Source organism: Vicugna pacos, chromosome 4, assembly GCF_048564905.1.
Source record: "Vicugna pacos chromosome 4, VicPac4, whole genome shotgun sequence".
In the NCBI taxonomy this organism is placed as follows: Eukaryota; Metazoa; Chordata; class Mammalia; order Artiodactyla; family Camelidae; genus Vicugna; species Vicugna pacos.
The window spans coordinates 9,640,122-9,667,039 of record NC_132990.1 but is presented as its reverse complement, the minus strand read 5'-3'; the positions used below and the strand labels follow the sequence as shown (position 1 = coordinate 9,667,039).

At 41.4% G+C, this 26,918-nt stretch overlaps 1 protein-coding gene, 1 long non-coding RNA gene and 1 pseudogene across 13 annotated transcripts in view; 1 reads left to right on the top strand and 2 right to left on the bottom strand.

The window, feature by feature from the left end:
• APTX (aprataxin) overlaps positions 1-26,918 on the bottom strand; it is a 72,536-nt gene that overhangs the window by 33,245 nt on the left and 12,373 nt on the right. For 2 of the 10 annotated variants that reach the window (XM_072959255.1, XM_072959256.1), the window contains exons 4-10: positions 13,678-13,814; positions 12,285-12,331; positions 11,748-12,050; positions 11,082-11,141; positions 9,987-10,213; positions 7,322-7,425; positions 6,320-6,569 (exon numbers count right to left, since the gene is read on the bottom strand). In XM_072959255.1, coding sequence (XP_072815356.1) covers positions 6,418-6,569; positions 7,322-7,425; positions 9,987-10,213; positions 11,082-11,141; positions 11,748-12,050; positions 12,285-12,331; positions 13,678-13,810 — 1,026 coding nt within the window. In that variant the 5' untranslated portion in view covers positions 13,811-13,814 and the 3' untranslated portion in view covers positions 6,320-6,417. Of the gene's footprint in view, positions 1-6,319; positions 6,570-7,321; positions 7,426-9,986; positions 10,214-11,081; positions 11,142-11,747; positions 12,051-12,284; positions 12,332-13,677; positions 13,956-20,046; positions 20,121-21,683; positions 21,772-26,918 lie in introns of those variants that run through there. The other 8 variants (XM_031676647.2, XM_072959257.1, XM_031676649.2 and 5 more) reach the window with 8 other exon arrangements.
• Positions 8,038-23,416, top strand: LOC140695983 (uncharacterized). Of its 3 annotated transcripts, XR_012071870.1 has the most exons (6): positions 8,038-8,097; positions 9,442-9,515; positions 13,077-13,197; positions 21,005-22,027; positions 22,270-22,580; positions 23,367-23,416. It is a non-coding gene; the product is annotated as an uncharacterized lncRNA (long non-coding RNA). The 3 variants fall into 3 exon arrangements; XR_012071871.1 differs by lacking the exon at positions 23,367-23,416 and having other exon boundaries at positions 22,276-22,608; XR_012071872.1 differs by lacking the exons at positions 21,005-22,027; positions 23,367-23,416 and having other exon boundaries at positions 22,276-22,608.
• LOC116279980 (U6 spliceosomal RNA) lies at positions 26,372-26,488 on the bottom strand (annotated as a pseudogene).

The window sequence follows — 26,918 nt, the reverse complement described above, 5'->3', positions numbered from 1 at the left end:
GTCCTAGAGAACCTCATGGTCTGGTGAGAAGCAGGGTCCCCACCCTGTAAGGCTGCACATGTGAGCCTCAGCCTCAGGGGTGAGTGTGGGTAAAAGCTTCTGCCTGAATAAGGTGCCTTTCCTCATTCATATGAGACATATATTAATAGTTTCTTAGGTGGGGTATTCAGACAGGTGTGCCTATTGGGGCCTCTCTACAAAATCTTAGGTCTCTTCTCTAATGCCTGACAAGCTAGAGGGATCCCATTTTAGTATTTGACCTACTTCCTCCCCTTGTTCTGTCATGAACATTTTCCTCTTTATGGGTTCTTAAAAGCAAAAGTAATCGTTTTCCAATCCCCAGTCACTGGACAATTCTCTAGGTATTCACAACCTTGAGAATACTTGTGACAGCAGAAATACTATCAGTAGTAGATAAGAAACTAGCTCTCATCTGGCTTCTCAGGCAACTCCCAAAGCCCCTTCCTCTGCCCTGGCCCTGGCCTCCTACCCCAGAATGCAGCCAACGAAAGAGCAGCAGAGGCTGGTGATCTCCTAGTGAGCCAGGACATGGAGCTGTCTCAGGACCCTGGCAACTCCAGCCAGCATGATAGGAGTACATCCTACAGCTTCTGGAGAAGTTTCTGCAAAAGGTCCTTGCATAGTAACTATTCAGTTTGAATATGATAGTTTTTCCTCCAATCAAGGCAAACAGTACAGGTCTGGGGCGGGAGCTGTGGGTTGTGTCAACTTTCAACTTGTAGCTGCCAGAAACCCATGACTGTTTGCCTCCTTTTTAGGCTCAGATCCCAATAACATCAGGGTGGGGTCAAGAGAGCTTCCAGTGGTTGGGATGATCCATATGGTCCATGTGAGTGCTAAATATCTACTATTTTGCAAATTGCTCTTCCATGTTCCAAGTAATTCTAGTGAGGCCATCAGTCCTGTGATCCTCCTCCCCTCACACCTCAAGATGGTCCTGTTGCTCACGATGGCCAGAGTATGTCATCCTCCTAAGAAACACAGTGACTAGTCCAGAGATGAGTATGTGACCTAAGCAGAAAGAGTCAGAGCCCTTTCTACACTTTGGCAGCAATGTCAAGGAAAAGGATTGCCCTTTCTCTGAGGCATGTGGCTATTTTTGTCCTCCCCACCCCCATCCCTGGAGCGAGTCAACACAGGAAAGCAGAACTAAGAGATGGAAAGGAAATGCTCTAATGATGTCATTTAAATCCCTAGATTCGGCTATGCCTTTTGCTCTCCACATGGGTCCACAATCAGCATTAAGTGGGGCAGACGAAGACATCTTTAAAAACTTACTTTACAGGTGAAGGCATGGATGTAAAGAATCTTTTGTGTTCTAGAACACTCATCTGCCAATTTTGGTCTTAGGAAAAAAAAGGAGGCCCTGGGGACTGAACAATAGAATCTAACCAACTGGAGTCTGAAGATTCGAATCTTACAAATAAGATGTCAGTACCTTGCAAGCAACTGGGAAGAGTTAAGAAGATGACTTCAGTACAAGAAAAGATCTGGTTTAAATTGCTAAATGAGCCCCTTAAACCTCCAAGTCCCAGCTGCCTCCTAAAAAAATGACAAAGTTGAAATAGATGGTCTCAAAATAAACTTGCAAAATGGAACAAGCAAAAGGAATTGGGTAGAAAGTGGCCCAGAATCCTAGAACTCCTTTCCCACTGCCCCATGTCCAGGCTGTTTCCTTCCCTGAGGTCGAGGTAGAAAGCAGCTGCCAAAAGGGTGACTCTCACGCATTTGAGGATGTCACTGATTGATGAGTCATTTGACAATCGCTTACATAATACTCACCTACCAGCCCCTCTCTGAGTCAGCCTCTAAAACCCAAAGTTCATTCCTTAGTGGTAGTTTGTTTGCTTAAAAAAAAAAAAGTTAACAGATTAAGATATAAATACTAAATTACTCCATTTCAGAGTCTGCCTAATGGACTTTGAGAGTCTTTCCCTCCAGCCCTGACTTAAGATCTGCTGAAGGTCTGTTCTTCACGCCCTCATATAAGGCACTCACTTGCTCAGTTTCCAGTTGCAGTTCAGCTCTGACGGTCACATCTACCTATGTTCTCTTACAGCAACAGAAGAACTCAGTTATAAAAGTGCCTTCTTGACAAGAGTTTAAAGTATCCATCCATATTCAACTGCTTTATTTTGATAAAACTGCTGCCTTGCCTGGCTATGACGGAGCCAAGATAAAAGAAGATAGTGGAGAAAATTTCTCCCTAATGGAGAAAATATTACGATCTGGCATCATAAATGTGACTTACATGTTTTTTGTCAATTTTTTTCATGCCAGTTTGCCATGTACTTTGAGAAGACTCCACTAACTTTTAATGCAATGATAAATGATAAAATTCCTATATAACATAGGCAAAGAAAGTAATTTTTTTTCTAGTATTGTCAGTAATAGCCCACCTAGTGGAGGGGGTGGCATGGGGTCCATATACCTCAATATTTCACATCCTTTTTCTGGCCCCTCCAAGTCATTATTTACACCTGTTCTAAAAGAGCTATTATTATTCAAGCTCACTGAGTAGCCTGGCTAAACAAAGAATTTAGAGGTGGTTACCTCACTTCCAAATTTTCCTTCATTATATCTCACATACTATACTGTCTGTGATAGTCTCTTTGGTTGTAGTTTCTTATCAAGTATCCTCATCCTGATTTTAACACTGATATATTGAACTGTATAACATTGATTAGGTGGAAAATTAAATTGAATGCTTTTGCAATATCTTTTTTTTTTTTTAAGTTCACTGAGCACATAATCTGAAGTTTAGTTAACTGTTCTGTAATTCTCAAGTGCACTGGCTGGGGCCTCTAAAATCTCTGCATTAGTTTGGCGGTACAAGCTGCTACAAGCTGTACTGGGTCTTCAGTACAGTTTGTAACATTAACAGACTGTACACAAGAAATACTGCCACTCCCACTGTCTTGTGATACGGTCATGATGCAGCTGACCTATTTGTGCAGATGATCAGTACTGTTTCCCCCTACACATTCATTCTGATAAAGCATATTTAATGCCTTTTAGATAGCTTATGATGAGTCTGTCAGCCAAGGTTCCCAAACCCCTCAGATCAGAGGATTTCCCCGTTTCCCAAGACTCCTGCCTGAGTGTGGAGGCTAAACTGGAGCCAGCAGTTCCCGGGCCCGAGTTCCATCTCCAGCCAGAGGCCCCCAGGTTGTGAGTGTACCAAAGGACTGAGGGAGGAGCACTGAGACCAAAGGAGAGCATCCCAGAAACACCCTGGAAGTGGTCTCGCCCCTCGTCCATGGTGATCCCAGACACCTTCTGACATCCCAGAAGCATGCTGATGACCCTTTTCTCCAGAGCAGAGGTTCCTAAGGTGCATCCACAGACCCGTACAGAGTCTATGAAAGCAATTTAGGGACTTTATAAACTCCCTATTAATGTATATAAAATGTGTATATATACCTTATTCTGGGGAGTAGGCTTCATGGCTTTCATCATATTTTCTGTAATCTAGTCTACAGAAGAGATCTGATGAAGTCTTCAAGTTGGGGTTACTGGGACAGAGAGAGACAGGCCAACTCTGTCACAAATGAGCCCTGAAGCTCTGATATCTAGCCACATCCAATGAGTAAGATAAACTGCCAGATGCCACATTCCAGGAAGTGTCCCCGAACCCACAGAGACTCTTAATGGCCATCCCAAGTATAGTCTGGTCTGTGGAGGGACTTTTAGTACCTGGATATCAGAGACAAACCCAGAAAATGGAAAACAAATATGCTCTGAGCCTAAGGCAGGCTGCATTCTTTAGGGTCCCAAGCCAAGCCTCTGGATGAGAAGAGAGGATGGGAGCCACTGAAGAGCAGTCATCAGCTCAACTGGCTCCTAAGAGCCTGGGGACAGAAGCAGTCCTTCCAACCCCTGCAGAAAGGGAAGGATGGTCACTACAGCCAGTCACCCTCCCTCATCTAATGCCCAAGGTCTTCCTGGATCCTGAAATAACACTGACCCTGCAGAGGGAAGGAAAGCCCACAATTGGCCTAGAAAGCCAACCAGAAAACGAAGTATGAGTCCTAATCTAGCAGATTCAGAAATATCATGTGCTTTGAAGCTAAGGGCTCATTTACACTGTGGTTCTCAAACTTTAGTATGAATAAAGATCACCCTGAATGTTTGCTATATAATGCAGACTGCTAGGCACAGGGGATTGTGATTCAATAGTTCTGGGTAGAACTTAGGTATTTACATCTTTTAAAAGGAAATTAGTAATTCTGATCCCTGGAGTCCATGTAGTATACCTTTAGAAACAGAGTTTCTAGGGATTCCAAGGCACCAGATGTGGAAACGTGGATACATCAAGCGAACCTTCCTTCCCAATCCCCACCACTGCCCCCACCAAAATAAAAGTAGGGACTTCTAGTTACCACTTATTGAGCCCTTCTCTGTGTCAGGTACTATGCTAAATCTTTTACACGGATTATTTTATTTAACACTTATAACCCTGAAGTTCAGAAAGTATAAGTAACTTGCCTAAGATTCCTCAGATCTGAGTACCACAGACAGGACTGGGATCCAAGTCTGAATCCAGAGTCTGTTCTTAACCAACAATCCCATGATTTTGAAAAGAGTTACAATGCCTAATACCTGATGACACCTGAAGCCACATCCCCTCCACAGCTGGGCTGAAGGAGAACCCCATGGGCCACGGCATTACTTGCTTACTGCAAGCACTGAAGAAGAGGAAGCAGCCAATTGGGCAGGCTCAAAGGTCCAGGGTTGAGCCAGACAGAAGGAACTATGGATAAGCTGGGCTGACAAGGTAAGGACTACATTCCTGTAATGCAGAAGGAACAGCAGAGAGAGATTAAAAAAAAAAAGAAGTTGGACAAAAGGGGCTTTAAAGGAATTGACCAGCCTCAGAGAAATCAACGAAAACTGTGGAAAATTTGGACAACACAGGGCCACGGCCCCTGCAGGTCTATGACCCCTGATAGTACTGCATTTTACTATTCGGCTGAGAGGGAAAATAATGAGTTCAGTGCACCAGAACCAAGACCAACTTTGGAGCGCAGGACCTCTTATAGGTTCTTAGATCTTCATCTTTTAAAGGGGTCTAACAATAGTGCTTACCCCACAGAGTTACATACAGTGAGAAGTAAATGAGACCATCTGAATAAAGTATTTAGCATAATACCAGAACACAAGAGTTAAACAAGTGTTAGCTGCTATAAGCATTAATTACTACTAATCATGACTATACCCACGCTCACCAAAAAACCACTATGGCATCTTGTTTATTTGTGAAAGACACTGAGATCAAATGTGGTCTCTGTGGATTGAAGTTTTCTCTCTTCAGAGAGAAGATACAGTTAAGGATGTTCTTTTTTTTTTTTTTTTTAACTCAATAGCAAAGAAAGTCACATCCCCAAACAGATCAACAATTGATCAAAACAGTGTTTTAGATCTCCCTTAGCCTTTAGTTCTGATGTTATCCAAAAACCAGCTTAATCCAACTGTTCCATCCAAATTTATTCTGAGGGAAAAGTGAAGTGATGGGGTTCTCTGCAACTTTTTCATTCAACAGCTACTTTTTGTGCATCGGAGCTGACTTTGTGACTATTAGCTGAACTCCTGATAGTTTTCAATTACCTAAGGGAGATGCCCCAAACAAATGAACTTTATTTTCAGACAACAGATTCAGGCCACCAAGAAGAACTGACAGCTAAACCACAATGAACATGTGGCTGAGTATTTCTTTACCAGCCAGGAACTCCTGGTATAAGAAGAAAACTCCATCCCTCCACCCCCTCACCTAGCCTGTTTGCTCAGAGTGAAGGAGAACTGACGAGGCAGACTTCTTGAAAAGGGAGGATTTGGATGGTTTTGGATAGAAAGGAATGAAGAGACAGAAGAACCTAAGTCTTCCTATGAAGGAGGGGAAGAGATAGACTATTACCGACCAGATTAAAATCAGAGAACAAGACCAATCAGTGCCTTCAGGATAAACAAGAGAACACTCTGGCTGCTCTGATGAAAAGGTACCAGCTATCTCCAGGGAGGGAGGATAAATGTAAGGAACAGAAATAAATAAGCAGCCATCTACTTCCATATCCTGCATTTGATCTGAACGTGATTTTGCTCCCATTAGTCAGAGGTGACGTGGCTCCCGGCGATGGTGGATCCAGCCTGTCCCAGGCACCCTCACCAGAGAACATATCCATGAGAAACCCAAATTCCTAATTTCTAAACTATTTCCAGTCACCCCCACATTGTGCCCACTCAGGAACAGAACAAGCTTTGTAGAGATATTTTCTAAAAATTTAAAAACTGCATGTTTTAATTCAAGAAATAAAAGTTCACACGCAATCTGGAACAGATATCAGGAATTTGCTCTTAATCAGCCACACCTGCTGCAGAAGTTCAGGCTCCGCATAATCACTACGGCCAGTGCTTCCTGAGATGCTCTTTCAGCTGAGGAATGGAAGGCAGCAGCTGCTGGCACTCATGACAACGGAGAGGAAGCTGCAAGAGCTCAGACATTCCATCTCGCACAGTCACTCTGCCAGCCTCCTGTACCATCTCAATCACAGCTGCAGGCAAGAAAAAAAAGTTCAGAGCCCAGCTACTCTGGAAAGCCAAGATACCAAATAAAAGGAAAATCTGACTACAAATATGCCAGGTTATCTTCAAAGCCAGTACAGTTGAGGTTAAGTTCACTGTTGTGGGAAAGGGGCTTGGTCAGATTCTAAATCTCAGCAACTTATTTTTCAGATGATTACATTCCTTCAGGATACTCTCTAAGCAATCCATGTTACTACGTCAAAGACATCACAGGGCTTTACCCCTGGTAGCCCTTAATCAATGGTAGCTATTGTTGTTAACATCCCAGCACACTGAAGTTCCACAGTATGCACACCAGGAAGGGCTTCCTTCTACATATACACAGCCTTCCCCTGTTAAGTAACCATTCTTGACAGAAGGCAGCTTCCAAGCCTCTCCCAGCCAATGGCAGAAGAAACAAGTAAGTGTTCAGAGCTTTCATACCCATGAACTCCAAAAATTCTCAGGACAATTTTTAAGTCCCCCAGTTACAATAAACAATCTTTTCTGACCCTAATATAACAGCATTCCTACTCCCCCAAGAAGGCTACTCACAGCAGAGCGGCAATCCTACTACAATTCAAGTAATCCAATTTATTTTCATGGGGCTCTCTGTATAAGCTACACAAAGTTGCACATGGGTTTTTGAAGCCAAGTTATTATTTAAGGAAAAACAAATGAATCAAGTATAAAAACAACTGAGAAAATGAAACAAATGTGAAAACCAAAGAACACTGTTTACCTTGTGATTCAAGGAAGTATTCTGTATTGAAAGAATTCCAATGCTTTTTATTCTTAAGGCAAGGAGAATCAAAATCCTGGCTAATCACATGAAGGTGTACATGGCTAGTTGAGAGGAAAAAAAGACTGACCGTTAAACTCATTAAAAACTACAGCTTAATCAAAACGACAAACAGTAAAAGTATGAGTACGTAAAATATTGACGGTGGTTCCATTTAATTCAACTCATCCATTCATTCACTTAAGAATATTTACTGCTCATTAAATACCTACTAGAGCCAAGCACTGTTCTAGCACTGGAATTCAGCAGTGACCAAAATGGTAAAGGTCTATGCCCTTATAGAAATTATATTCTAATGAGGGCAGAAAAATAATAAATAAGTAAACAAATAGACAAGGAAAATTCAAATTGCTAACACTGTTAAGGAAAAAAAAAAGAAAGCAAAATGGGATAGAGTGCCTAGTGGGTAGAGACTGCCTCTTTAAACAGCTGGGTGTTCGGGGAAGGCCTCCCCCGGGCAGCAATCTGAGCTGAGAAAGCAGTCAGGCAAGCAAAGCTCTGAGGAAAGAGCCTCAGGAAGTGGGAGGCCAAGTGCAAAGGCCCTGTGATGAGAATGAGCTGTAACCAGGGAACAAAAAGAAGGTAATGTGGCGGAATGGCTGGAAACAAGGAGCAGAGATGAGGTAGGAGCCAGGTCATAAAGGGTCTTATAGGTCAGCAGAAGGTTCGCATTTTATTCCGATTACACTGGGGAGCCACTGAAGGATTTTAAGCAGGTGGGTGATATTATCTGATTTATACTTTAAAAGATCACAGCAACCTCACTTACTACTCATTTTGCTTCCCACCCACACCAGTCATAGCTCTTGCTTTTAGCATTCTCCTTAGCATAGCAGCACTCATTGTATGAAAAAGGTATGGACACCATGATTACTATGTGAAAAGCACTATGGTCAAGGGCTGTTAGTCATGAGCTCTGCAACATTAGGGAAACAGGATTATGGGTGACTTTTCGCAACAAATTTTTTGAATAAGGTTTTAACAATAAAAAATATTTTTTAATGATACACAATAGACATTCATCCTGTAATGTAGCAATTCCACTTCTAGGTATTTACACAAGAGCAGAACAATGAAGTACGTCCATGACATACACAACCTGCCTGAATCTCAAAATCCACTATGCTGACCAAAAAAGACAGAAAAAGAGTACACATTGTATGAGTCCATTTACATGAAGTTCTAGAACAGATAAAACTAAGTTATACTAAAAAAAAAAACCAGGACAACACCTGGGGGTTGAGGGGAGAATTAAGCAGAAAGGAGCACAAGGGAACTTCTGGGAGATGATAGAAATGTTCTGTATCTTGAGCACAGTAATAGTTACATGGTATATACATCTATCAAAACCGATCAAACTATAAATCTTACTGTGCATTTTACTGTATGTAAGTTATGCTTCATTTTAAAATAAAGAGTATTGATGGGGAAAAAATGTGGCACAAAAATTTCATTTGGTTAAAGTGGCCAGTAATCTATGCCCTAATTACCCTCCTAATAAAATGTGAGGAATGTTGGGTGATTAAAAAAAAACAATCAATATAGGGAAATGGGTATAGCTCAGTGGCAGAGCACATGCTTAGCATGCACAAGGTCCTGGGTTCAATCCCCAGTACCTCCATTAATATAATCATCATCACCATCATCATCATCATCAACAGAAATTCTGACACAAATTACAACATGGATGAACCTTGAAGACATTATCCTAAATGAAAAAAGCCAGCCACAAAATGACAGATACTGTATGTTTCCACTGGAATGAGGTATGAGGTACCTAAGGTAGTCAAATTCATAGAATCAGAAAGTGGAATGGTAATTGCCAGGGGCTGAAGGGATGGAGGAATGAGAGGTAGTCTGGGAAGATGAAAAAAGTTCTAGTAATAGATGGTGGTGATGGCTGCACAACAGTGTGAATGCACTTAATGCCACTGAACTGTACACTTGAAAATAGTTAAAATGGTACATTTCATGTTATGTACATTTTACCACACACACACAGAAAAACCCCAAGATTAAAACCTTCAAAATCTAATTAGTCTGCTTATCCTGTTACCTAGCTCAAAAGAACAGGAGATCTGCCTTGCTTGAAATCTTTGAAAAGAATCGATCACCCTTTTCTGAATCCATCTTGGTATGTGCCAAAGGAAAACAAGCTCTACTTTTTTTTCTCATTTTATCTTAAATCTTAGATCTACTAAGCTGTCATGAAAGAAGTCAGTGATGCCTGTCTCCTTCAAAGCAATGGTCCTTAATCATTTAGGGGTTACAGATGCTTCTGAAAAATCTGATAAAAATCACTGACCACAGTTTTTCTCCTGAGGGTAATGAAGCTGCTTCATCTAGTTCATAGGTTAGTCTCTCAAAGTTTATACTTTGAAAAGAACAAAGAACCGTATGTTACCGAATTATAAACAGAAGTAGGAACTCAAGGCTTGCCAACAAGTCAGGCAGAAGAGTCTACATTTCAGCCCACTTGCCTTGGCAACATCCCACCCTACTGTCCCTGGGCCTTGGGACTATCAGCACACTCAGGAGACCCAGGCTGAATCCACGTGTCCACCCAGACAAAACCAAGATGGACCAGGACCCCCACAAGGCTTACCTCATGCTGGGAATGGCATGGTAGCCCAGTCGGAAGCGGAGTTTGCTAGATCCAGCAAAGTCTGCAATCACCTTTTCCCCCATAGTGTGCATGTGTTTGAGGAGCTCAAGGTGTTCTCTGGTCACAGCCTTCAGACTGGAAATGGAGGCCCACGGTAAGACCAGCCAGTGGTGACGAGCCTTGGGGTATTTATCCTTAATCACCACCACCTGCTCATCTTTGTAAACCTAGCAGAGGGGCACAAAGAAGGAAACAGGCAACTACTGCATATCTTACATGTGTCAGATGCTGTCACATTCATTAACTCAATTCCCACCTCAATCTTGTGCTGAAGTCTTAGCATTCTAATTTTGACAGACGAGAGTACAGAGACTCAGATAAGCTGAGAGTCTTGCACCAGGTCACACAGTTAGATAGTAGTGGGAAATCTAGAATTCCAACACAGATCTAGTTACTCCAGAGCCTGTGTTTTCAGTCACCACACTACACAGAACACACAGAAGAGGTACCGTACAAAACAGTTCCCAAGAACCTGATGTAAAATCCCTGCAGGCATAAACTCAAATGTTTCTCCACTCGGCAGACCACATCACATCACATCACATCACACACACACACACACACACACACACACACACACACACACACACGTGTGTGTGTGTGTGTTCCAAGTAGCCCTATCAGATCTTGCCCCTTGTCACCCCAGGATGTAATTTAAGAACTCAGACCCCTCCCAGGATGATGCCTGACTAATAGTCTCAGAGAAGCCCAGTAACTTTAGTCATAATACATTATCTGATGCTCTGTTGAAAGGGACCACACTAAGTGGAACACAACTTCCCTTAACAGTACCCAGAAGTTTAGGAGGAATGAGGCAGAGGAAACATTTGTTAGAAAAACTTAGCTTCTCTCCAAACAATTCCAGTTGCTAAGTTACTGACAATGAGAAAAGCCACCTGATCTCACAAAATAACCCAATAAAATGAATCTCATTCAGACCAACTGATCTCCTTTGATTTCATTTGTAGTTATGAGCTCTGTGGAGTGATCATTTAAAACGTGAAATGTGTTTCAATACCCAAATTTTATTCTGACCTGCATTTTGGGGTCCTCCATTGAAATCTTCAAGCCTTGACTCCAGTGGCCCAATGATTTCTAAAACAAAAAATGGCAATGTAAATCACAAATGCTGATAGTTAAATTTTGCATTAGTTAATACTGTTATGTTAACAGAGTCCAACCAAACTTGGAAATAAGGTTAGTTTTTAAAAATTAAACTATATCTCTTTACCTCAATCTTCTGCCTTTATAACCTATAAGCCATCTCCTTTCTCTTCCCATACTCAGAGCCCTATGTCTAGACAGAGCTTGGAAATGCCAGTGTGTGAACTGCATCTTTGCCCTCTCCCTTTCCATCAACAACCTAAGTTCCCACTTTGACATCAGGATGTAAATCACATGACCTATGTACAGTGTTTCAATGTTCACCTTCTATAGGTATTCACATGACTGACCCATTTTAGTAGCTCAGTGTTAAACACACTGCCATTATCGTCCTACCTTCAAGTGGCTTACCTTAGGAATTCAAGAGAAAAGTACATAAAAGGACATTCACCCAAGTGACTGGTGACACAAACAAGTGACTCTTTCATCATGGTTAATAATCCCTTATGCGTCTGGGCTTTACAGCGTACAAAACAATTAAGCAGTCATTACACCTCGTTTAATCTCTACATCATCTATCAAGGTCACTACCCTCACCTTTTTGGTGGATTCATCTTTTTCTTTCTTTGGGGGCACAGAGTACTGGCTAGGGTTGCTCCCAGGTTCCAGTCTTGTACTGGGCTCAGCTTCCTGGGCAGCAGCCCTTTCTGCAGAATCACTGTTGCCTGACATCTTTCTCTTCCTGTGTGGGTCCAGGCCAGGGCTTTTTGCCTCTTCTTCAAACTCTATAATATATGGATAAAGTTCATTCACCATGTGGAGAATCTGGCCAGGCTGCAGCTTCATCTCTTGGTCCTTCCCAATTATGACTGAGTCAATGCTGGTGGGATTGACCCCTACCTATGGAATAATCAGAAAATAATTATAATGATAGCAATAACACCATTAGTACAGCAGCCACTGCTATGTTAACCACTTACTATGTGCCAAGCAGCATGCTTAATATTCACTTACTTTACGCTGTCACTTCTACACATGACAGAGAAGCCTTTACTGGCTGTCACTGACACTCCAAAGTCAAAAGCATAAAAAAATCAAGTATAAAATGGAAATCCAAGTTACAAACAGACATACCTGCTTTACCTTGACATATCCTTTGTTACATTCTGCTTTCAACTGAACTGAAAGAGATTGAAAAAAGTTAAACTCAAATGCCACAAAGAATCAGGCACCTGCTCCTGTTCTCCTTACAACACAGTGAAGCCTCACTCCAGGAGGCAATCTGACAAGGGTTTCCTCAATGGCCTACAAGCAAAATCATGTTATTCAGGTGACTAGGGCTCCAAGTCCTCCCATAAAATGCCCAACAGTGTACATACTCCCTTAGCTACTGCTAATACCTCTATTCAGCTTCACTGAATCCCCATAAGTCTTCCTATTCCAGAGCCCTTGGCCCACTCGGGATCACAGGCTCTGCAGTCAGGGAAAGGGGTCCACTTGTCTCACAAGCTCTTAGCTCAGGATTAAATCAGGCTTCCACTATTATATAAAACTTTCAGATGCCTTCAACAGAGAGAGGTAAAAGATACATTCCTGGAAGACAGAAGGTTAGCTGGCTTTGGGTAGGAAGAGTGGAGAGAATATCCTTTCTAGAAAGAGGACTGCAAGGACAGAACAGTCTGAGCATGTGTGGGAAGAAACAGCACTAAACGCTCATGTTCAGATAAGTGAACAAAAAGTTTCTGGGCTAAAATAAGGAGCAAAGAGACACCACAGCTGCTCTCTGAGGACAGGCAGAGGACAGACTGACATAAACATTCCTACAACTGTTGTTGCAACAAGGGGTATAGAGAGTAAGAAGCAGTGTCTGCCTCTGTATCTTTGGCTTAGTCAGCTCAAGCATGGCTTTTTTTTTTTCCCATTTAGATTAACTCACATGGGAAAAATCATAATCACTGTTGCAAACTCCAAGCCTTGGGAAACCCTGCTACAGAGAACATACTGCAATCAGAGGCCCAGTAGCAGGGAGCATGTCTGGAGTTTACAGGTAAAAAATGAAGTACATGGTAAAGCTCTTTCCTAAGGACTTTCACTTTATTAAATCCCAGGAAAGACATTTCAAGAGCTGGATGCCACGGTCTTTTAAAGATACCACCCTCTGTGTGCGGCAACATGTAAAGGATGGAACCACTTCCCAGAAGCGGTTTCAACCTGGAAATCCCAGAATTCAACTGTCTCACTGCCCAACGAGGACTCTCCCTAGGCAAAGCAGAGTGCAGGCCTCAGTTCCACAACCCATAGTACAGTGTGGAACCTGTACCTGCTCCCAATATTAGTGGAATATTAACCACTCTCAGAGGGTAGAATCTGGTAGTGTTGGCTAAAAGAGCTCAGTTCCTGAGTTTTGTTTATGGCACACAGAAGGTTTTCCCTCAAGAGCATCCAGGAAATATGCATCTTTGATTATCACTATCCTTATCACTGAGGAGCCAAACATGGTAATCTCCACATCCCCATGACTAGTTACCTTGCTGTCGAGAACATTTCTTGTCAGTGATCTTGGTCTCTGGACCACGCCCTACAACGACTGCTTTCAAATGTGGCAGTTTAATTCGCTGGTGCCGGTTGTCCTGTCTCACCAACCAGCACACCCGCATCATTACTCTGAGAGATGAAACACAAGAGAATCGCTGGAAAAACCAACACAAGTCCTCCAGGATCACACCCCAGCACCACCACACATGCCATTTATCAGCTGTTCATCTTGAGGCAAGTGACTGCACCTCCCAAGTCTCAAATCCTCACCTGTAAAAAGTCATAATGACAGGACTCATGAGGCTGTTGTGAGGATTAAATAAGATAATGTGAGTATTTACCTCTGTGCCTGAATCATGCTAAGCAATCAATATTTGTTACATTTATTGAGACACTCTATGTTCTAGGCATTGGGCTACATGCTAAGGATCAAAGAATGATGAAACACTGCCCCATCCTTCAGGGGTCTGGGGTACAGTGTGGCAGACAGACTCATATACCAATTATTACAACGTAATGTCATAAGCACTATAAGGGAGTAACCAAACATGGCATTAGCCTAGGGAAAGGAATGACTGACTCTTGCAGGGAGTGTTAAAAAAGGCTTCATGAAGAAGGGATATTTATCCTGGGTTTTACAGGATGAGAAGGAGCTTGCCTGGCAGAGAACTAAGGACAGAAGAACAGAGGATGTTCTTCGGTCCAAAGGCATTCCTATGTGTATTAGGTTAACTGTCATAACATACTGATGTTAGAACAATACATTTTACTGCCATTGGCCAGAAGACTGTCATAAAAAATACACAAATCTGCAGTTTCTAAAGCATGAATGCAGCATCTTTGTGCACTACACAGCCTGCATAACATGAGTGAAGGTGCTGGTGTTCTTCTGAAAAGTAATCTTCACAGTCATGTAGAGTAGCAGTAACAGAGAAAGAGAAGAAATTTGGGAGAGAGATGAGGCCTGACCAAAAGCAAAACAAAGGAGACGGAGAGAAAGAAGGGCCAGGAGAAATTGTGAAGGTAGACTTAACTACTGACTGTATTTGGGGAATGACAAAGAAGTAAAGGGAGATACCAAGATTCCTAATTTGGAAATGCTCATTAACCAAAACGATGAATACACAAGGAGACAATTTGGAGATAAACAGCAGGTGGAGAAGGGATGATTTCAGACTGAAACACAATTAGATCAAGTTACGTGTAGAACATCCAAGAGTCATGCTGCAATATATGGGTATGAAACTCAAGAGAGAAATGGACTGAATGTGTGTGTGTGTGCGTGTGTGTGTGTATTTTTGAGACTACAAAGAGCTTTCTTTGGGGTCTTAGGAATTACAATTCAGGAGACACAGTTTCAAGTAAAACCAAAAGTGTTTCATGGAAGAGAAAGAATCAGGGGCTTAGACAGGGAAAAGCCACAAGGTTGTTAAAGCTGTCTTGTAAGAACTGACTGGCTCTGACGCAAGAAAGAAATATTTGTCCTTAACTGAATGTAGGTATTTGAGAGGCATCAACAAGTCATAGAAGAGTAAGGTTGAGATCACGCCGGGAGGCAGAGCAGGGAAGTGTGTGGGAGGGACAGGACCAGATCTTTGGGATGCCTCCCCAGACTCCAGAAGCTTACCAATGCTCGAGCCTCTAATACCCTCTCTTTGAGAAAGGACCCCTGCAGGCAAGGCAGCACTTAGCAGGCCCTCTGCAGAAGCTTTGTATCCAAAGGGGAGAGAAAAGAAACCAGATTTTTAAAAATTGTAGTTTAACTACCATCTGCAGAGACAGGATAACACAAGGCAGTGTGAGCAAATGAGTGCCAAACTCTGAGCCGCACGGTGAGGAAAAACGACAGCTGTGTGTAGGCAGGCTGGAGTGGAGAAATCTAGAGTCAGATAATAGTCAGGAAGCTGTGACCATAATGTGGGCCAGAGAGAGGTCCAAAAAGTTAAGCAGGCTTTGTGCAAGAGCATGAAGAATCAGCTGTAAATCTAAAATCCTAAACTCAGAGCCTCAAGTGATGATGGCTACAGGCAAATCCCACTTTTAAATGCTACGTGTTCAGAATGGCATCTGTTTGCACTTGCTGGAAACTGATGAATGAGCAGGTAATGGACTGAGGAGTATGGCTTTATTAAGCACTGGGAAATGAATCATGTGGTGACTGACTATTCACAGTAATAATAAAAGAAGCCTAAAAAGAGAACGGTTAGAAAGGAGGGAATACGATGGACAGCTGAGATCATGGCTGACTTTTGCAGGATAACAGGAACTACCCCTCCTGCCCTAAATAAACACACATTCACATGCTTCATTCCCCCTAAAGTTCTGAAGTTATGATGTTCCTATTTACTACTCATTGAGAAGCTGAAGCAGTGACTATACGATGCTCACACAACTAACCTTAAGCAATGTCTTGGCCCATTTCAGCCACAGATTTCAACTTTTAGGAATGAAGCATTTTAGAATATGGGGAGTATATAAGGATGGATGTTTGTTCCTGAACCTTCAATATGATCCATCCAGTAAAAATCCATAAACTGCAAACTCCATGACTGCAGAAGTCAAGCCTGTTTTTGCTTCCACTATATCCTCAGCACTTACTACTTGGCATACAGCAAGAATATAATAAATATTTGCAAGTGAATGGCCAAATGATAATCCTATCCAGGTTCTCTTCCCTTCCTTCTCTCTCTCCCCTCCTCCAGGTCCTCTTCTTATGTGGGCGCTTTGTTACTCTGAGTAACTCCATCCTCACATCTATGTGGATAAACCCTAATTCTCTCTTTTCAGCCCCATACTTTTCATTCCAGAGTTGTGGGGATTGGTCAGAAAGAAATTCTGATTATTTCTTAAGGGACCCAAGTGATCTGACAGGCCACACAAGGCCAGAGATCTGATAACCTGGAAAGTGCTGTCCAGTAAAATTTTTAGCAATGATGGAAGTGTTCTAAACACCAACAGATCCACCACGTGACAATCGAGCATTTGAAGTGTAGCTGGTGCGACAGAGGAAATGAATTTCTTACTTAGTTTCTTTTAAATTTACCTTAAATTTAAAATTAAATAGCTACATGTGGCTGAAGGCTACCATAATGTCCAGCACAGACCCAGAAACTTGCCCGGCCCTGGTCAATTCCAAATCCCTCAGGTCTGAAGTTAACTTTCATACTCTAATCCCACAGAGGTTACTTATTTCGCCTCCCACTTCTTTTCATAGAACTAGTCCCATTTATCCATCCCTCTCTCTCCTCCCTTCTCCCAGACTCAAACACATGCACCCTCACACACACATACATCCTTCAGGAATGACGTACTGAATCAGGACTCCCAAATGAGTCATTCTTAATATGATCTCCTGGTACTGAATTATACACTTTTCTCCCTCCAAGAAAACCAAATCTTTCTCAACTTCCAAGTCCCACCTCCTCCCTGAGGCCTTCACGGAGCTGTCTTCTGTACATCTTGTTATTGGGTGTGGCTGATTTACCTTCTTTGAAAATTAAACATGGATGTAATCTCACTGGCCTACTGAGATTATAATCTCCTTGTAAACAGACTGCATCCATTCAGGAAATTCAGAGGAAAGGTCACTGGACCTTGCTGGTCTAGGCTTGGTCTGATCCTGTACTTCTGGATCCCCTGGTGTTCAGCATACTTGTATCAAGTGCACACTATGTGCCAGGCACTTGTCAAATGTCTTACTTACATTATCTCATTTAATCTTCACAACAACTCTCACTCTAAGGAAAATTTAAGTCTTAGAGAAAATAAGTAACATATTCAAGACACATAGCCAACATGTGCCAGAGCTAGAATTTGAATTACTCCAAAGAATGGGTTCTTACTCACTACATCATATTCTTTCTGTCTTCATTCATTTGATCATTTAAGCAAAATTACTGCATGCTTACCACGTGCCTTGTGCCATTCTGGTGCTGGGAATAAAGAGATATTACACCTCACTTATATGTATGATGCAGGTATAACACATCAAACCTGCCTTCAAAAGGCTCAGAAAAACTAAAAACAATTGTAACATCCCTTACACCATACACAAAAATAAACTCAAAATGGATCAAAGACTTAAACATAAGACAAGATACAATAAGCTTCCTAGAAGAAAATACAGGCAAAACATTATCTCTCATACATCTCAAAAATGTTCTCCTAGGGCAGTCTACCCAAGCAATAGAAATAAAAACAAGAATAAACAAATGGGACCTAATGAAACTTACAAGCTTCTGCACAGCAAAAGAAACCATAAGTAAAACAAAACAACAACCTACGGAATGGGAGAAAATTTTTGCAGATGAAACCGACAAAGGCTTGATCTCCATAATATAAGCAGCTCATACAACTTAATAAGAAAACAAACAAACAACCCAATCCAAAAATGGGCAGAAGAACTAAACAAGCAATTCTCCAAGGAAGACATACAAATGATCAATAGGCACATGAAAAAATGCTCAATATCACTAATTATCAGAGAAATGCAAATCAAAACTACAATGAGGTATCACCTCACACCAGTCAGAATGACCATCATTCAAAAGTCCACAAAAGACAAATGCTGGAGAGGCTGTGGAGAAAGGGGAACCCTCCTACACTGCTGGTGGGAATGCAGTTTGGTGCAGCCACTGTGGAAAGCAGTATGGAGATTCCTCAAAAGACTAGGAACAGACTTACCATATGACCCAGTAAGTCTGCTCTTGGGCATCTATCCAGAAGGAACCCTACTTCAAAAAGACACCTGTACCCCAATGTTCATAGCAGCACTATTCACAATAGCCAAGACATAGAAACAGCCTAAATGTCCATCAACAGATGACTGGATAAAGAAGAGGTGGTCTATTTATACAATGGAATACTACTCAGCCATAAAAACCAACAACATAACACCATTTGCAGCAACATGGATGTTCCTGGAGAATGTCATTCTAAGTGAAGTAAGCCAGAAAGAGAAAGAAAAATACCATACGAGATCGCTCATATGTGGAATTAAAAAAAAAAAAAAAGAGCATAAATATAAAACAAAAACAGACTCATAGACATAGAATACAAACCTGTGGTTTCCAAGGTGGGAAGGGATAGACTGGGAGTTCAAAATTTGTAGATACCAACAGGAATATGTAGAATAGACAAACAAGATTATACTGTATAGCACAGGGAACTATATACGGATCTTGTGGTAGCTCACAGCAAAAAAAAAAATGTGACAATGAATATATGTATGTTCATGTATAACTGAAAAATTGTGCTCTACACTGGAATTTGACACAACATTGTAAAATGACTATAACTCAATAAAAAATGTTAAAAAAAATTTAACAAATGTGTAAAGTATAATAACTGGTGTATACAAAGGGTGTAAGGGAAGCACACTGCTGGAGTACCCAACCTAGACAGAGGCAGAAGGTGTCAAGGAAGGTTTCCTATAAGAGGTGGGCCTAAAATGAGACCTATATATTAACTGGGTTAATTAAAAATGGGCAGCCTAATTAGGTAAGAAGCAGGAAGTGGAGAAAGGAATCAGAGAGAAGATTCCAGTCAAAGAGAAGAGCAAGGGCAATGCACAAAGAAATAGCACAGCGCACATGAAGAAACAGTTCGGCGTTGCTGAAATCTAAAGTACGAGGCAAAAAAGAGGCTGGAGATGCAGGCAGGTCCAGAAGGAGCAGAGCCCTGGGGGACCAGCTGAGAAGCTCAAACTTTAGAAGTTCTAATGGATTTTGCAACTTAGTAAACAGTAAATATTTGCTGAATAAATGAGAGAAAAGGTTGGATGACTGAACAGACAGTTCTTTAAACATTATTAAGCAGGACTCTGACTCAGTCAGATTTGTTTCAAAGTTCATTTGGGGCAAGGGGATAGGTACTGTGAAGAGCAGATACATGGGGAACAGGACTAGAGCAGGAGAAACCAGTTAGAAGGCCATCATACTCTAGATGAAAAATGATAAATTCTAAAGTAGGACAATAATTGGGACAGAAAAAAGAGCACAGATTTGTGAAATATTTAGAGGACAAAATCAACAGGATTTAGTGATGGATGTGCTAAGATAAAGTTCAGGGAAGATGGCATTTGAAGAGTCTCTGGGACTTGCAGGCAGAGCTGTCCAGCAGGGTAGCCAAAGGTGAGCATGAAATTCTAAGCTGACACTTCAATTTGGGAGCATGTAGGAGGGAGTCAGCTGACGTTTTCACTCTGGCAGGGTGTACAAAATGAAAAGAGCAGTGGGCCAAAGTTACAAACCTTGGAAACACCCAAGATTTTAAGAGAGGAGAAAAAGCTACCCACAGGAGAAAAGATCTGAGAGAGAGGCACATGGAGAAATAGCTAGAAAATAAAGTGTTTTCTCCTTACAGGAAATCACTGTGTCTTGTTCATCTCCATATCACAATACATGTTTGTTGAATAAATCAGCTGGGTGTATTGTCCTGGAAAACAAAAGGAGTAGGGAGTGAGAGGTATCATCAAGTTTCAAAAGCAGTAAAGGTATCCAGTAATGATTGAAGAATGTCTATGTGGTTTAATAATCAATTGTTGGTGACTACAAGGTAAAATTTCAGGGGAATAAGAAATCTGAAAGCTGGACTGCAGAAGGGAACGGAAGGTGGGGAGTTGGAGACAAAAGTCAGAATACTCTTTTTAAAAAGTATGGATAGAAGGGGAGAGAGGTACTGGATGAGAGCCAAAGGAAGATGTATCACCAGGAAATTTTTCTTTCTTTCTGGCTTGTGGGAGGGAGGAAGGATTCTGAAAAACCTTACCTTGCTTATAAATGATTGGGAGACACAGGGGCAGAAAAGACAAAAGAAAGCAAAGTCTCATGAGTGAAAATATGAAAGAAAGGTCAGAAGCAAAGATAAAGGAATTTGCTTTGATCAGAGGAGACAGCTCATCCTTTGATTCTGAAGGAAAAGTAAAGCTGGGTATAAATCTAGATGACTTTGTGAAGAGAGAAAGTAGGGGCAGAAACCCAAGAGAAAGCACATCTGATGACCTTAATTTTCTCCATAAAATAATAGATAACAGAGTTTGGTGTTTGAGAACTTAATAACAACAGTTGAAGAAAATCAATATAAAATAGTGAATAATACCCAGCTTCTGAAGTCCAACTGCTCAAAGTTCAAATCTTGCCTCTACTCACTGTGTGACTTGAGGTCAGTTATTTAACCTAAGTCTTTATTTCTTCAGCTGTAAAACGGTATTAATTATTGCTCTACACTACATGGTTGTCTCAAGGGCTAAATTAATACGTAAAAAGCTCGGTGTTTGCCAAAATGTAACCATTCAACACTATTATCACTCTCGTTAACAGTGAAGGTAAAATGAAAGCATGGATGAAGGAAATGTAAAAAGATCATCTCACAGCACTGTGCAAAGAGAAAAGGCAAACCTGTTTCGTCTGCCCACACGAACAGTCCTGTCTCAAGTGTTTTCGTAACGCCCAATATAAATCAAATTCCCAAAAAGCTCCAAACCTGGACCACATTAATTCCATATGGAAATTATATCCCTGCTTTGTTGAACCGCTATTACTGGTCTGCAGGAGCAAAGTCTTACATCTTCTGGTCTTCCTATAAGGCCTGTTGAGGACGCTGTAAATGGCTCTCAAGTTCCTCTCACGGGGCATTTCTGGAGGAAACAATGTCCTTCCTGAAAAGCTGAGAAGCCTCCTTGGGTTGGGCAGTGCCCATTTCCTATTCTGCCTGTGTTCCGACCAAGCTAGGTACACGGGGAGAGGGGGGCGAGGAGCACTCATGTGAACGACCGCGAAGTGGGGCGGAGACCAACGTGAACGCCGCCAAAACCCCGCAGGAGAGAAATGAAAGCGGAGAACCCTGGAGCCTGAGAATGGAACAACGCTAGCTGTAGGGGAAAGCAGTGAGAGCGTTATTCAAAGCACATCACCCAGGGGTAACAGAGGACCCACGCTAAGGCCCCCACTCAAGGATTTCAACCCAGGCACAGAAGAGGCACGCCGACAACTGCCTTACCTCGAAACCGCAGAACGGACAGGTTCACGTTACTTCTCCGTGCCGCACCACTTCCGGCGCTGCGGAATGACGTCGCGACTCAGGCTAGAGAGCAACCGCTGACGTCACCAAGCGCTTGTCGGAAGAGTGGTTGAGAGTCTCGGCCAATGCCCGGATCGGGAAGCCCCAGCCCTAATTGGTCCGTACTGGACCAGGATCCAAATTTGGATCCTGGCAGTTGTCCCGGTTCGGATGGGCTCTCTCAGCATCTCTCTACTCGAGAGCTGCTGCCCTGTTACCACCTTTTAGCAGCTATCCCCGCGGCGGCCGTTTCTAGGCAGCAGTGCAGCCTCGACATTCCCTTCGTAAGCAGCTCACTACCTTAAAGGCCATCTTTACCTGCTTGTAGCATTGTTTTCCCTCATCCTTTCAAAGCTACAATCTGCTTTCTCTTTTTTCTAGGGTAAAAGAGTGGAAACGGGAAAACCTGCTAAGATTTTTTTTAATGCTGTCTTCACTAAATGAAATGGCTGAAGAGCAATCAGGGAGGAGAGAGGCAGGATGTTGGGATGAGCAGTGTTTACTGATTTTTTTTTTTTTTTGGCAGTTCTAGGATGTTCCCCAAGAGGCACGTGCTGCAATTATTCTAAGGCATTTTGGTATATGGAAAAATTCCTATCTCATTTGGAAAACTGTTTCCTTCTATAGGAAAGCAGAGACTCATTGGTATGATGTTGATATCAAAGCTATCAAAACAGAGTGGTAGGATCCTCCAGAAGACACTGAAGAGAGACTTCCCCTCGTTAGCAGAGAAGATACAGGTTTATATATCCACACCAGGAAGTGGATTAAGCACAGGAAGCGTCTCAGCGGCTACACAGGCCTTGTGGCTGTGGAATGTGATTCACATTGTTCGAGGTAAAGAAACGCTACTCTGGTGACCTGACCAGTTTTGTTCTTCCCTCCGAATTCTTCTCTTAGCCTCTGCTTCTACCTGACCTGCCTATGTGTGTCTTGCATTCAAAATTGGATTGGATTGTTCTAATTAGATTATTCATCATATGTTGTGCAAAATTAGGCAGAATTTTTAGGCCCTATTAGGTCTAGCCCTTTGTGTATAGCATAATACTTGCCCAAGAAGCAGGTTCACAAGGCACAACAAACACATTGCTTAAGGGCATGGTGGGCACTTAAAAATTTTTTCAAGGACCCCAGAACCAAAGATTTATCACAACAGATACATAGAAAATAATACAGAGTAAACCTGTAGTATTATCTAATGCAGTAGCCCTCAAAGTGTAATCCTTGGGTCAGTAGCAGTAGCCTCAAAAGACGGGAAATGCAAATTCTCAGTTCTCAATCCAGGCTTAATGATTCAGAAACTTTTGGGGTAGGGCCCAGCATTCTGTTTAACAAGCACACCAGGTTATCCTTCCTAATACATGCTTAAATTTGAGATTCACCGATGAAGGCAAAGCTTCAAACCATACGCTATGTTAAATGTATTTTTTGGGCTGTTCAGGGCTTTTGGATTTCTTTTTCAAAAAAGAAATCTGTTTTAATTTTTAATTGTGGCAAAATACACATGACATAAAACTTGCCATCTTAACCATTTTTAAGTATAGAGTTCAGCAGTGTTAAGTATATTCATATTGTAGTGAAATCTATCAACTCTCCATTTCCTTCTTCCTCATCCCCTGGCAGCCACTATCGTACTTTTGGTTTCCATGAGTTTGACCACTCCAGATACTCCACGTAAGTGAAATCATACAGTATTTACCTTTTTGTGACTGGCTTATTTCATTTAGCATAATGTCCTCAAGATTGATTCACTTGCAAAGTGTCAAAACTTCTCTCCTTTTCAAAGCTAAAAAACATTCCATTGCATCTCTACACCAAATTTTATTCCTCTGCTTCCACCTTTTGGCTATTACAAATAATGCTGCTAGGAACATGGTTGTACAGATATCTCTTTGAGATCTTGCCTTCAGTTCTTTTGGATACATACCCCAAAGTGGGTTTGTTGATTCATAATTCTGTTTTTAGTACTTTAAGGAACCACCTACTGTTTTCCATAGCGGCTACACTATTTTACATTCCCACCAACAGTGCCCAAGCATTCCAGTTTCTCCACATCCTTGCCAACCATTGTTATTTTCTGATTTTGGTGGGTTGTTTTGTTTTGTTTTTAGTAGCAATTATCCTAATGGGTGTGAGATGATATCTCACTGTGGCTTTGATTTACATTTCTCTAACAATTAGTGATGTTGAGCATCTTTCCATGTTTTTTGGCCACTTGTGTATCTTCTTTAGAGAAGTACCTATTCAAATAACTTGCCTATTTTTTAATCAGGTTATTTTGTTGTTGTTGCACTACAGAAATTCTTTTTATCTTACAGATATTAACCTCTTATCAGATAAATATGATTTGCAAATATTTTTCCCATTTCACAGGCTGCCTTTTTACTCGGTCAATTGTGCCCTATACAGATGTTTTTAATTTTGATGTAGTCCAATTTACCTATTTTTACTCTTGCTGCCTGTGCTTTTGGTATCATATCCAATAAATTATTGGAAGCCTTCCCCCTGCATTTTATAGTTTTAGGTCTTACATTTAGGTCTTTGATTCATTTTGAGTTCATTTTTTATATGGTGTAAAATTAGCATCCAGCATCATCCTTCTGCATGTGGATATCCAGTTTTCCCAACACCATTTCTTGAAAACACTGTCTTTTCTCCATTGAATGGTCTTGGGATACTTATTGAAAATCATTTGACCACATATGCAAGGGTTTATTTAGGGGCTTTCTATTCTGTTCCATTGGTCTATGTCTGTGTTTATGTCAGTACCCTGTTTTGATTACTGTTGCTTTGTAACAACTTTTGAAATCAGGAGGTGTGAGACCTCCAACTTTGTGCTTTTGCAAGATTGTTTTGCCTATTTTGCTCAGGGGGGGTTAATTTTTTTGAATTCCAGTAGTTAGAAATTAGAAGATCTTGCATGAAAATAAGGATTCATGGTCTCTTGAAAAAAAAAATCAAGAAATCCAGCAAATTCTGGCAACAAATAACGGGAATTATGAGTGGCTGCCATGTGCTCTCCAGCTGCCATTGCCTCCACCCACTTATTTATATAACCTGTCTGGTGCCTTGAAGGCCCTGCTTTCTTTGAGATTTTGAGACTCCTGGTCTAAGGGAAAGGAAGTTGGAACCAGAGGACCGACCTGGGGAGGCTGCAGAGGCTGCAGTGGTCTGCTTCAGAGATTTTCTTAAAAGTATAGAGTTCTAGGAGAAAATATAACTAGGAAATTTTATTTGGTTTTTTGTTTTTCTTTTTTCTTTTTTTTTTTTGGTTTGGTTTCTTTGGCAGAAGGGAGGGTAAGGTGGGAGGGGTGTCAGGAAAAACCTGTGTGAGGAAAGGACAATTGTACTGACTCCAGAAAGATTAAAATGAAACCAACTCAAGTGAAGAGTTGGTGGAAGAATATTCTAGGTCTATGATGTAGACTGAGGAAAGAGTATGTACAAAAGCCCTACAGTAAAGCCTTGAGCATATTCTTTCAGGCATGACAGAAGCCCAGGGGAGTTGAGGGATAGATAGTAAAAGGAAAATAGTGAGCAAGGATCAGATAGTAAACCATTTAGGAACTGTATGTGGGCTTATCCTATACTCAATGAGAAAACCGTAAAGAGTTAGCTGGAGAATGACTTTATTTGATTTTCATTTTATGAAGATCACTGTGGATGTTGTGAGGAAGAATGGATTGGAGGGGAAGATGAGAAAAGAAAGGCTAAGAGCAGTCAGGAGTTTACTGATGGAACACAAAAGATGTTGGCAGCCTGGACAAGAAAATAGGGGTGGACTGATTTAAGAGGTATTTTGGAGGCAGCATCAGCTGGACAAGACTTTCTTCTCTGTAGGCCAACTTAGGTCAGATGGCAAATAATAGAAGTCACTTAGTGGGGATAGGACCAAAACCTAGTGAGCTGTAAATGTAGTTGCATCTTTTACATATCCAAAAACTTCTCACTGCAAGCACTTGCAACTCTGCCTGCAGGCTTCCTCTGGCCTCGGCAGCCTTCTCTGACTGCACGCGGGCCGGAAGGGAGGGGATTTACACCCCTGGGAGCAGCAGTGAAAATGATGTAAAGTGGATGGGTAAACTTGTTTCCACAGCCCTGGGGAGAAACAACTTTAAAACACTGTCTCCTCGAGGCTCTCCTGCCCCAGTTGTCTGCAGTGGTAAACTGCAGGTTAATCCACCTGTACTGCTTCCTTCCCATCCCTGTCTTCTTCACTTCTCTGTTCCCCTACTGCTGCTTCCTGGGATCACCTTCTCAACAAACTAACTACACTCAAATCCTTGCCTCAGTGTCTGCTTCTGGGGGAACCCAACCTACACACTCCTGAATATTTTCTACTGATATTTTATTTCTTTTTAGATTAGTTAATAAACTCCCACTGCTTCCCAACTTTTTGACGTTATGGCACAAAGATAAAATTATATATGCAGAGCGTACTGGGTTCATCTTAAGGTCAATGAGGAACTTGGTGAAAAATCACATTTTCTTTATAATTATACATGATATAAATTTAAAATAGACTTTTTGAGAAAATAATATTGGTTTTAGCTAAATATCAAGTAAAATAGTTTAAATTTTTTCATGAGAAACTTGACCATGTTTCTGTGCATATTACTTTTCTTTAAAAAAATATGTAACACATCACGAATTTGCATGTCATCCTTATGCAAGGGCCTATCTTCTAGAGGATGCAAATCCTCTCTGTATTGTTTCAATTTTAGTGCTGCTGAGGCAAGGACTATTACCTTTTTGATATTAGGTTTCTTGGTGAAATAGCTGTATCAGTTATGATTAGGTTTTTAATGATAATCTTTTAAAATTCCTAGTCACACATAATTGGCACACCAATAGAGAAGTTCTGTTCTGTACATTACAGTGTAAACCTAAACCTGCTAATGTATCCATAAACTATACCCTACAATTTGAAATCTCCCACCTATAATTTACACTCCACTGTTTTCACCTCCTACTTTCAGTACTGGTTAACCTCTCCCACTATGTGTTGATTTCATAGCTTAACTCTCTCAAGAATTTTACCTTTCAAGAGTTTAGGGGATTGCCACTGTAATCTCAAGTACCGACATTCATACCGTTGATGGTTCCTATTAGAACTTTTATTCAGTTCAGCAATTCTTATTTGTGTAAATCTCAAGAAGATGTTGTGGTGGTCTC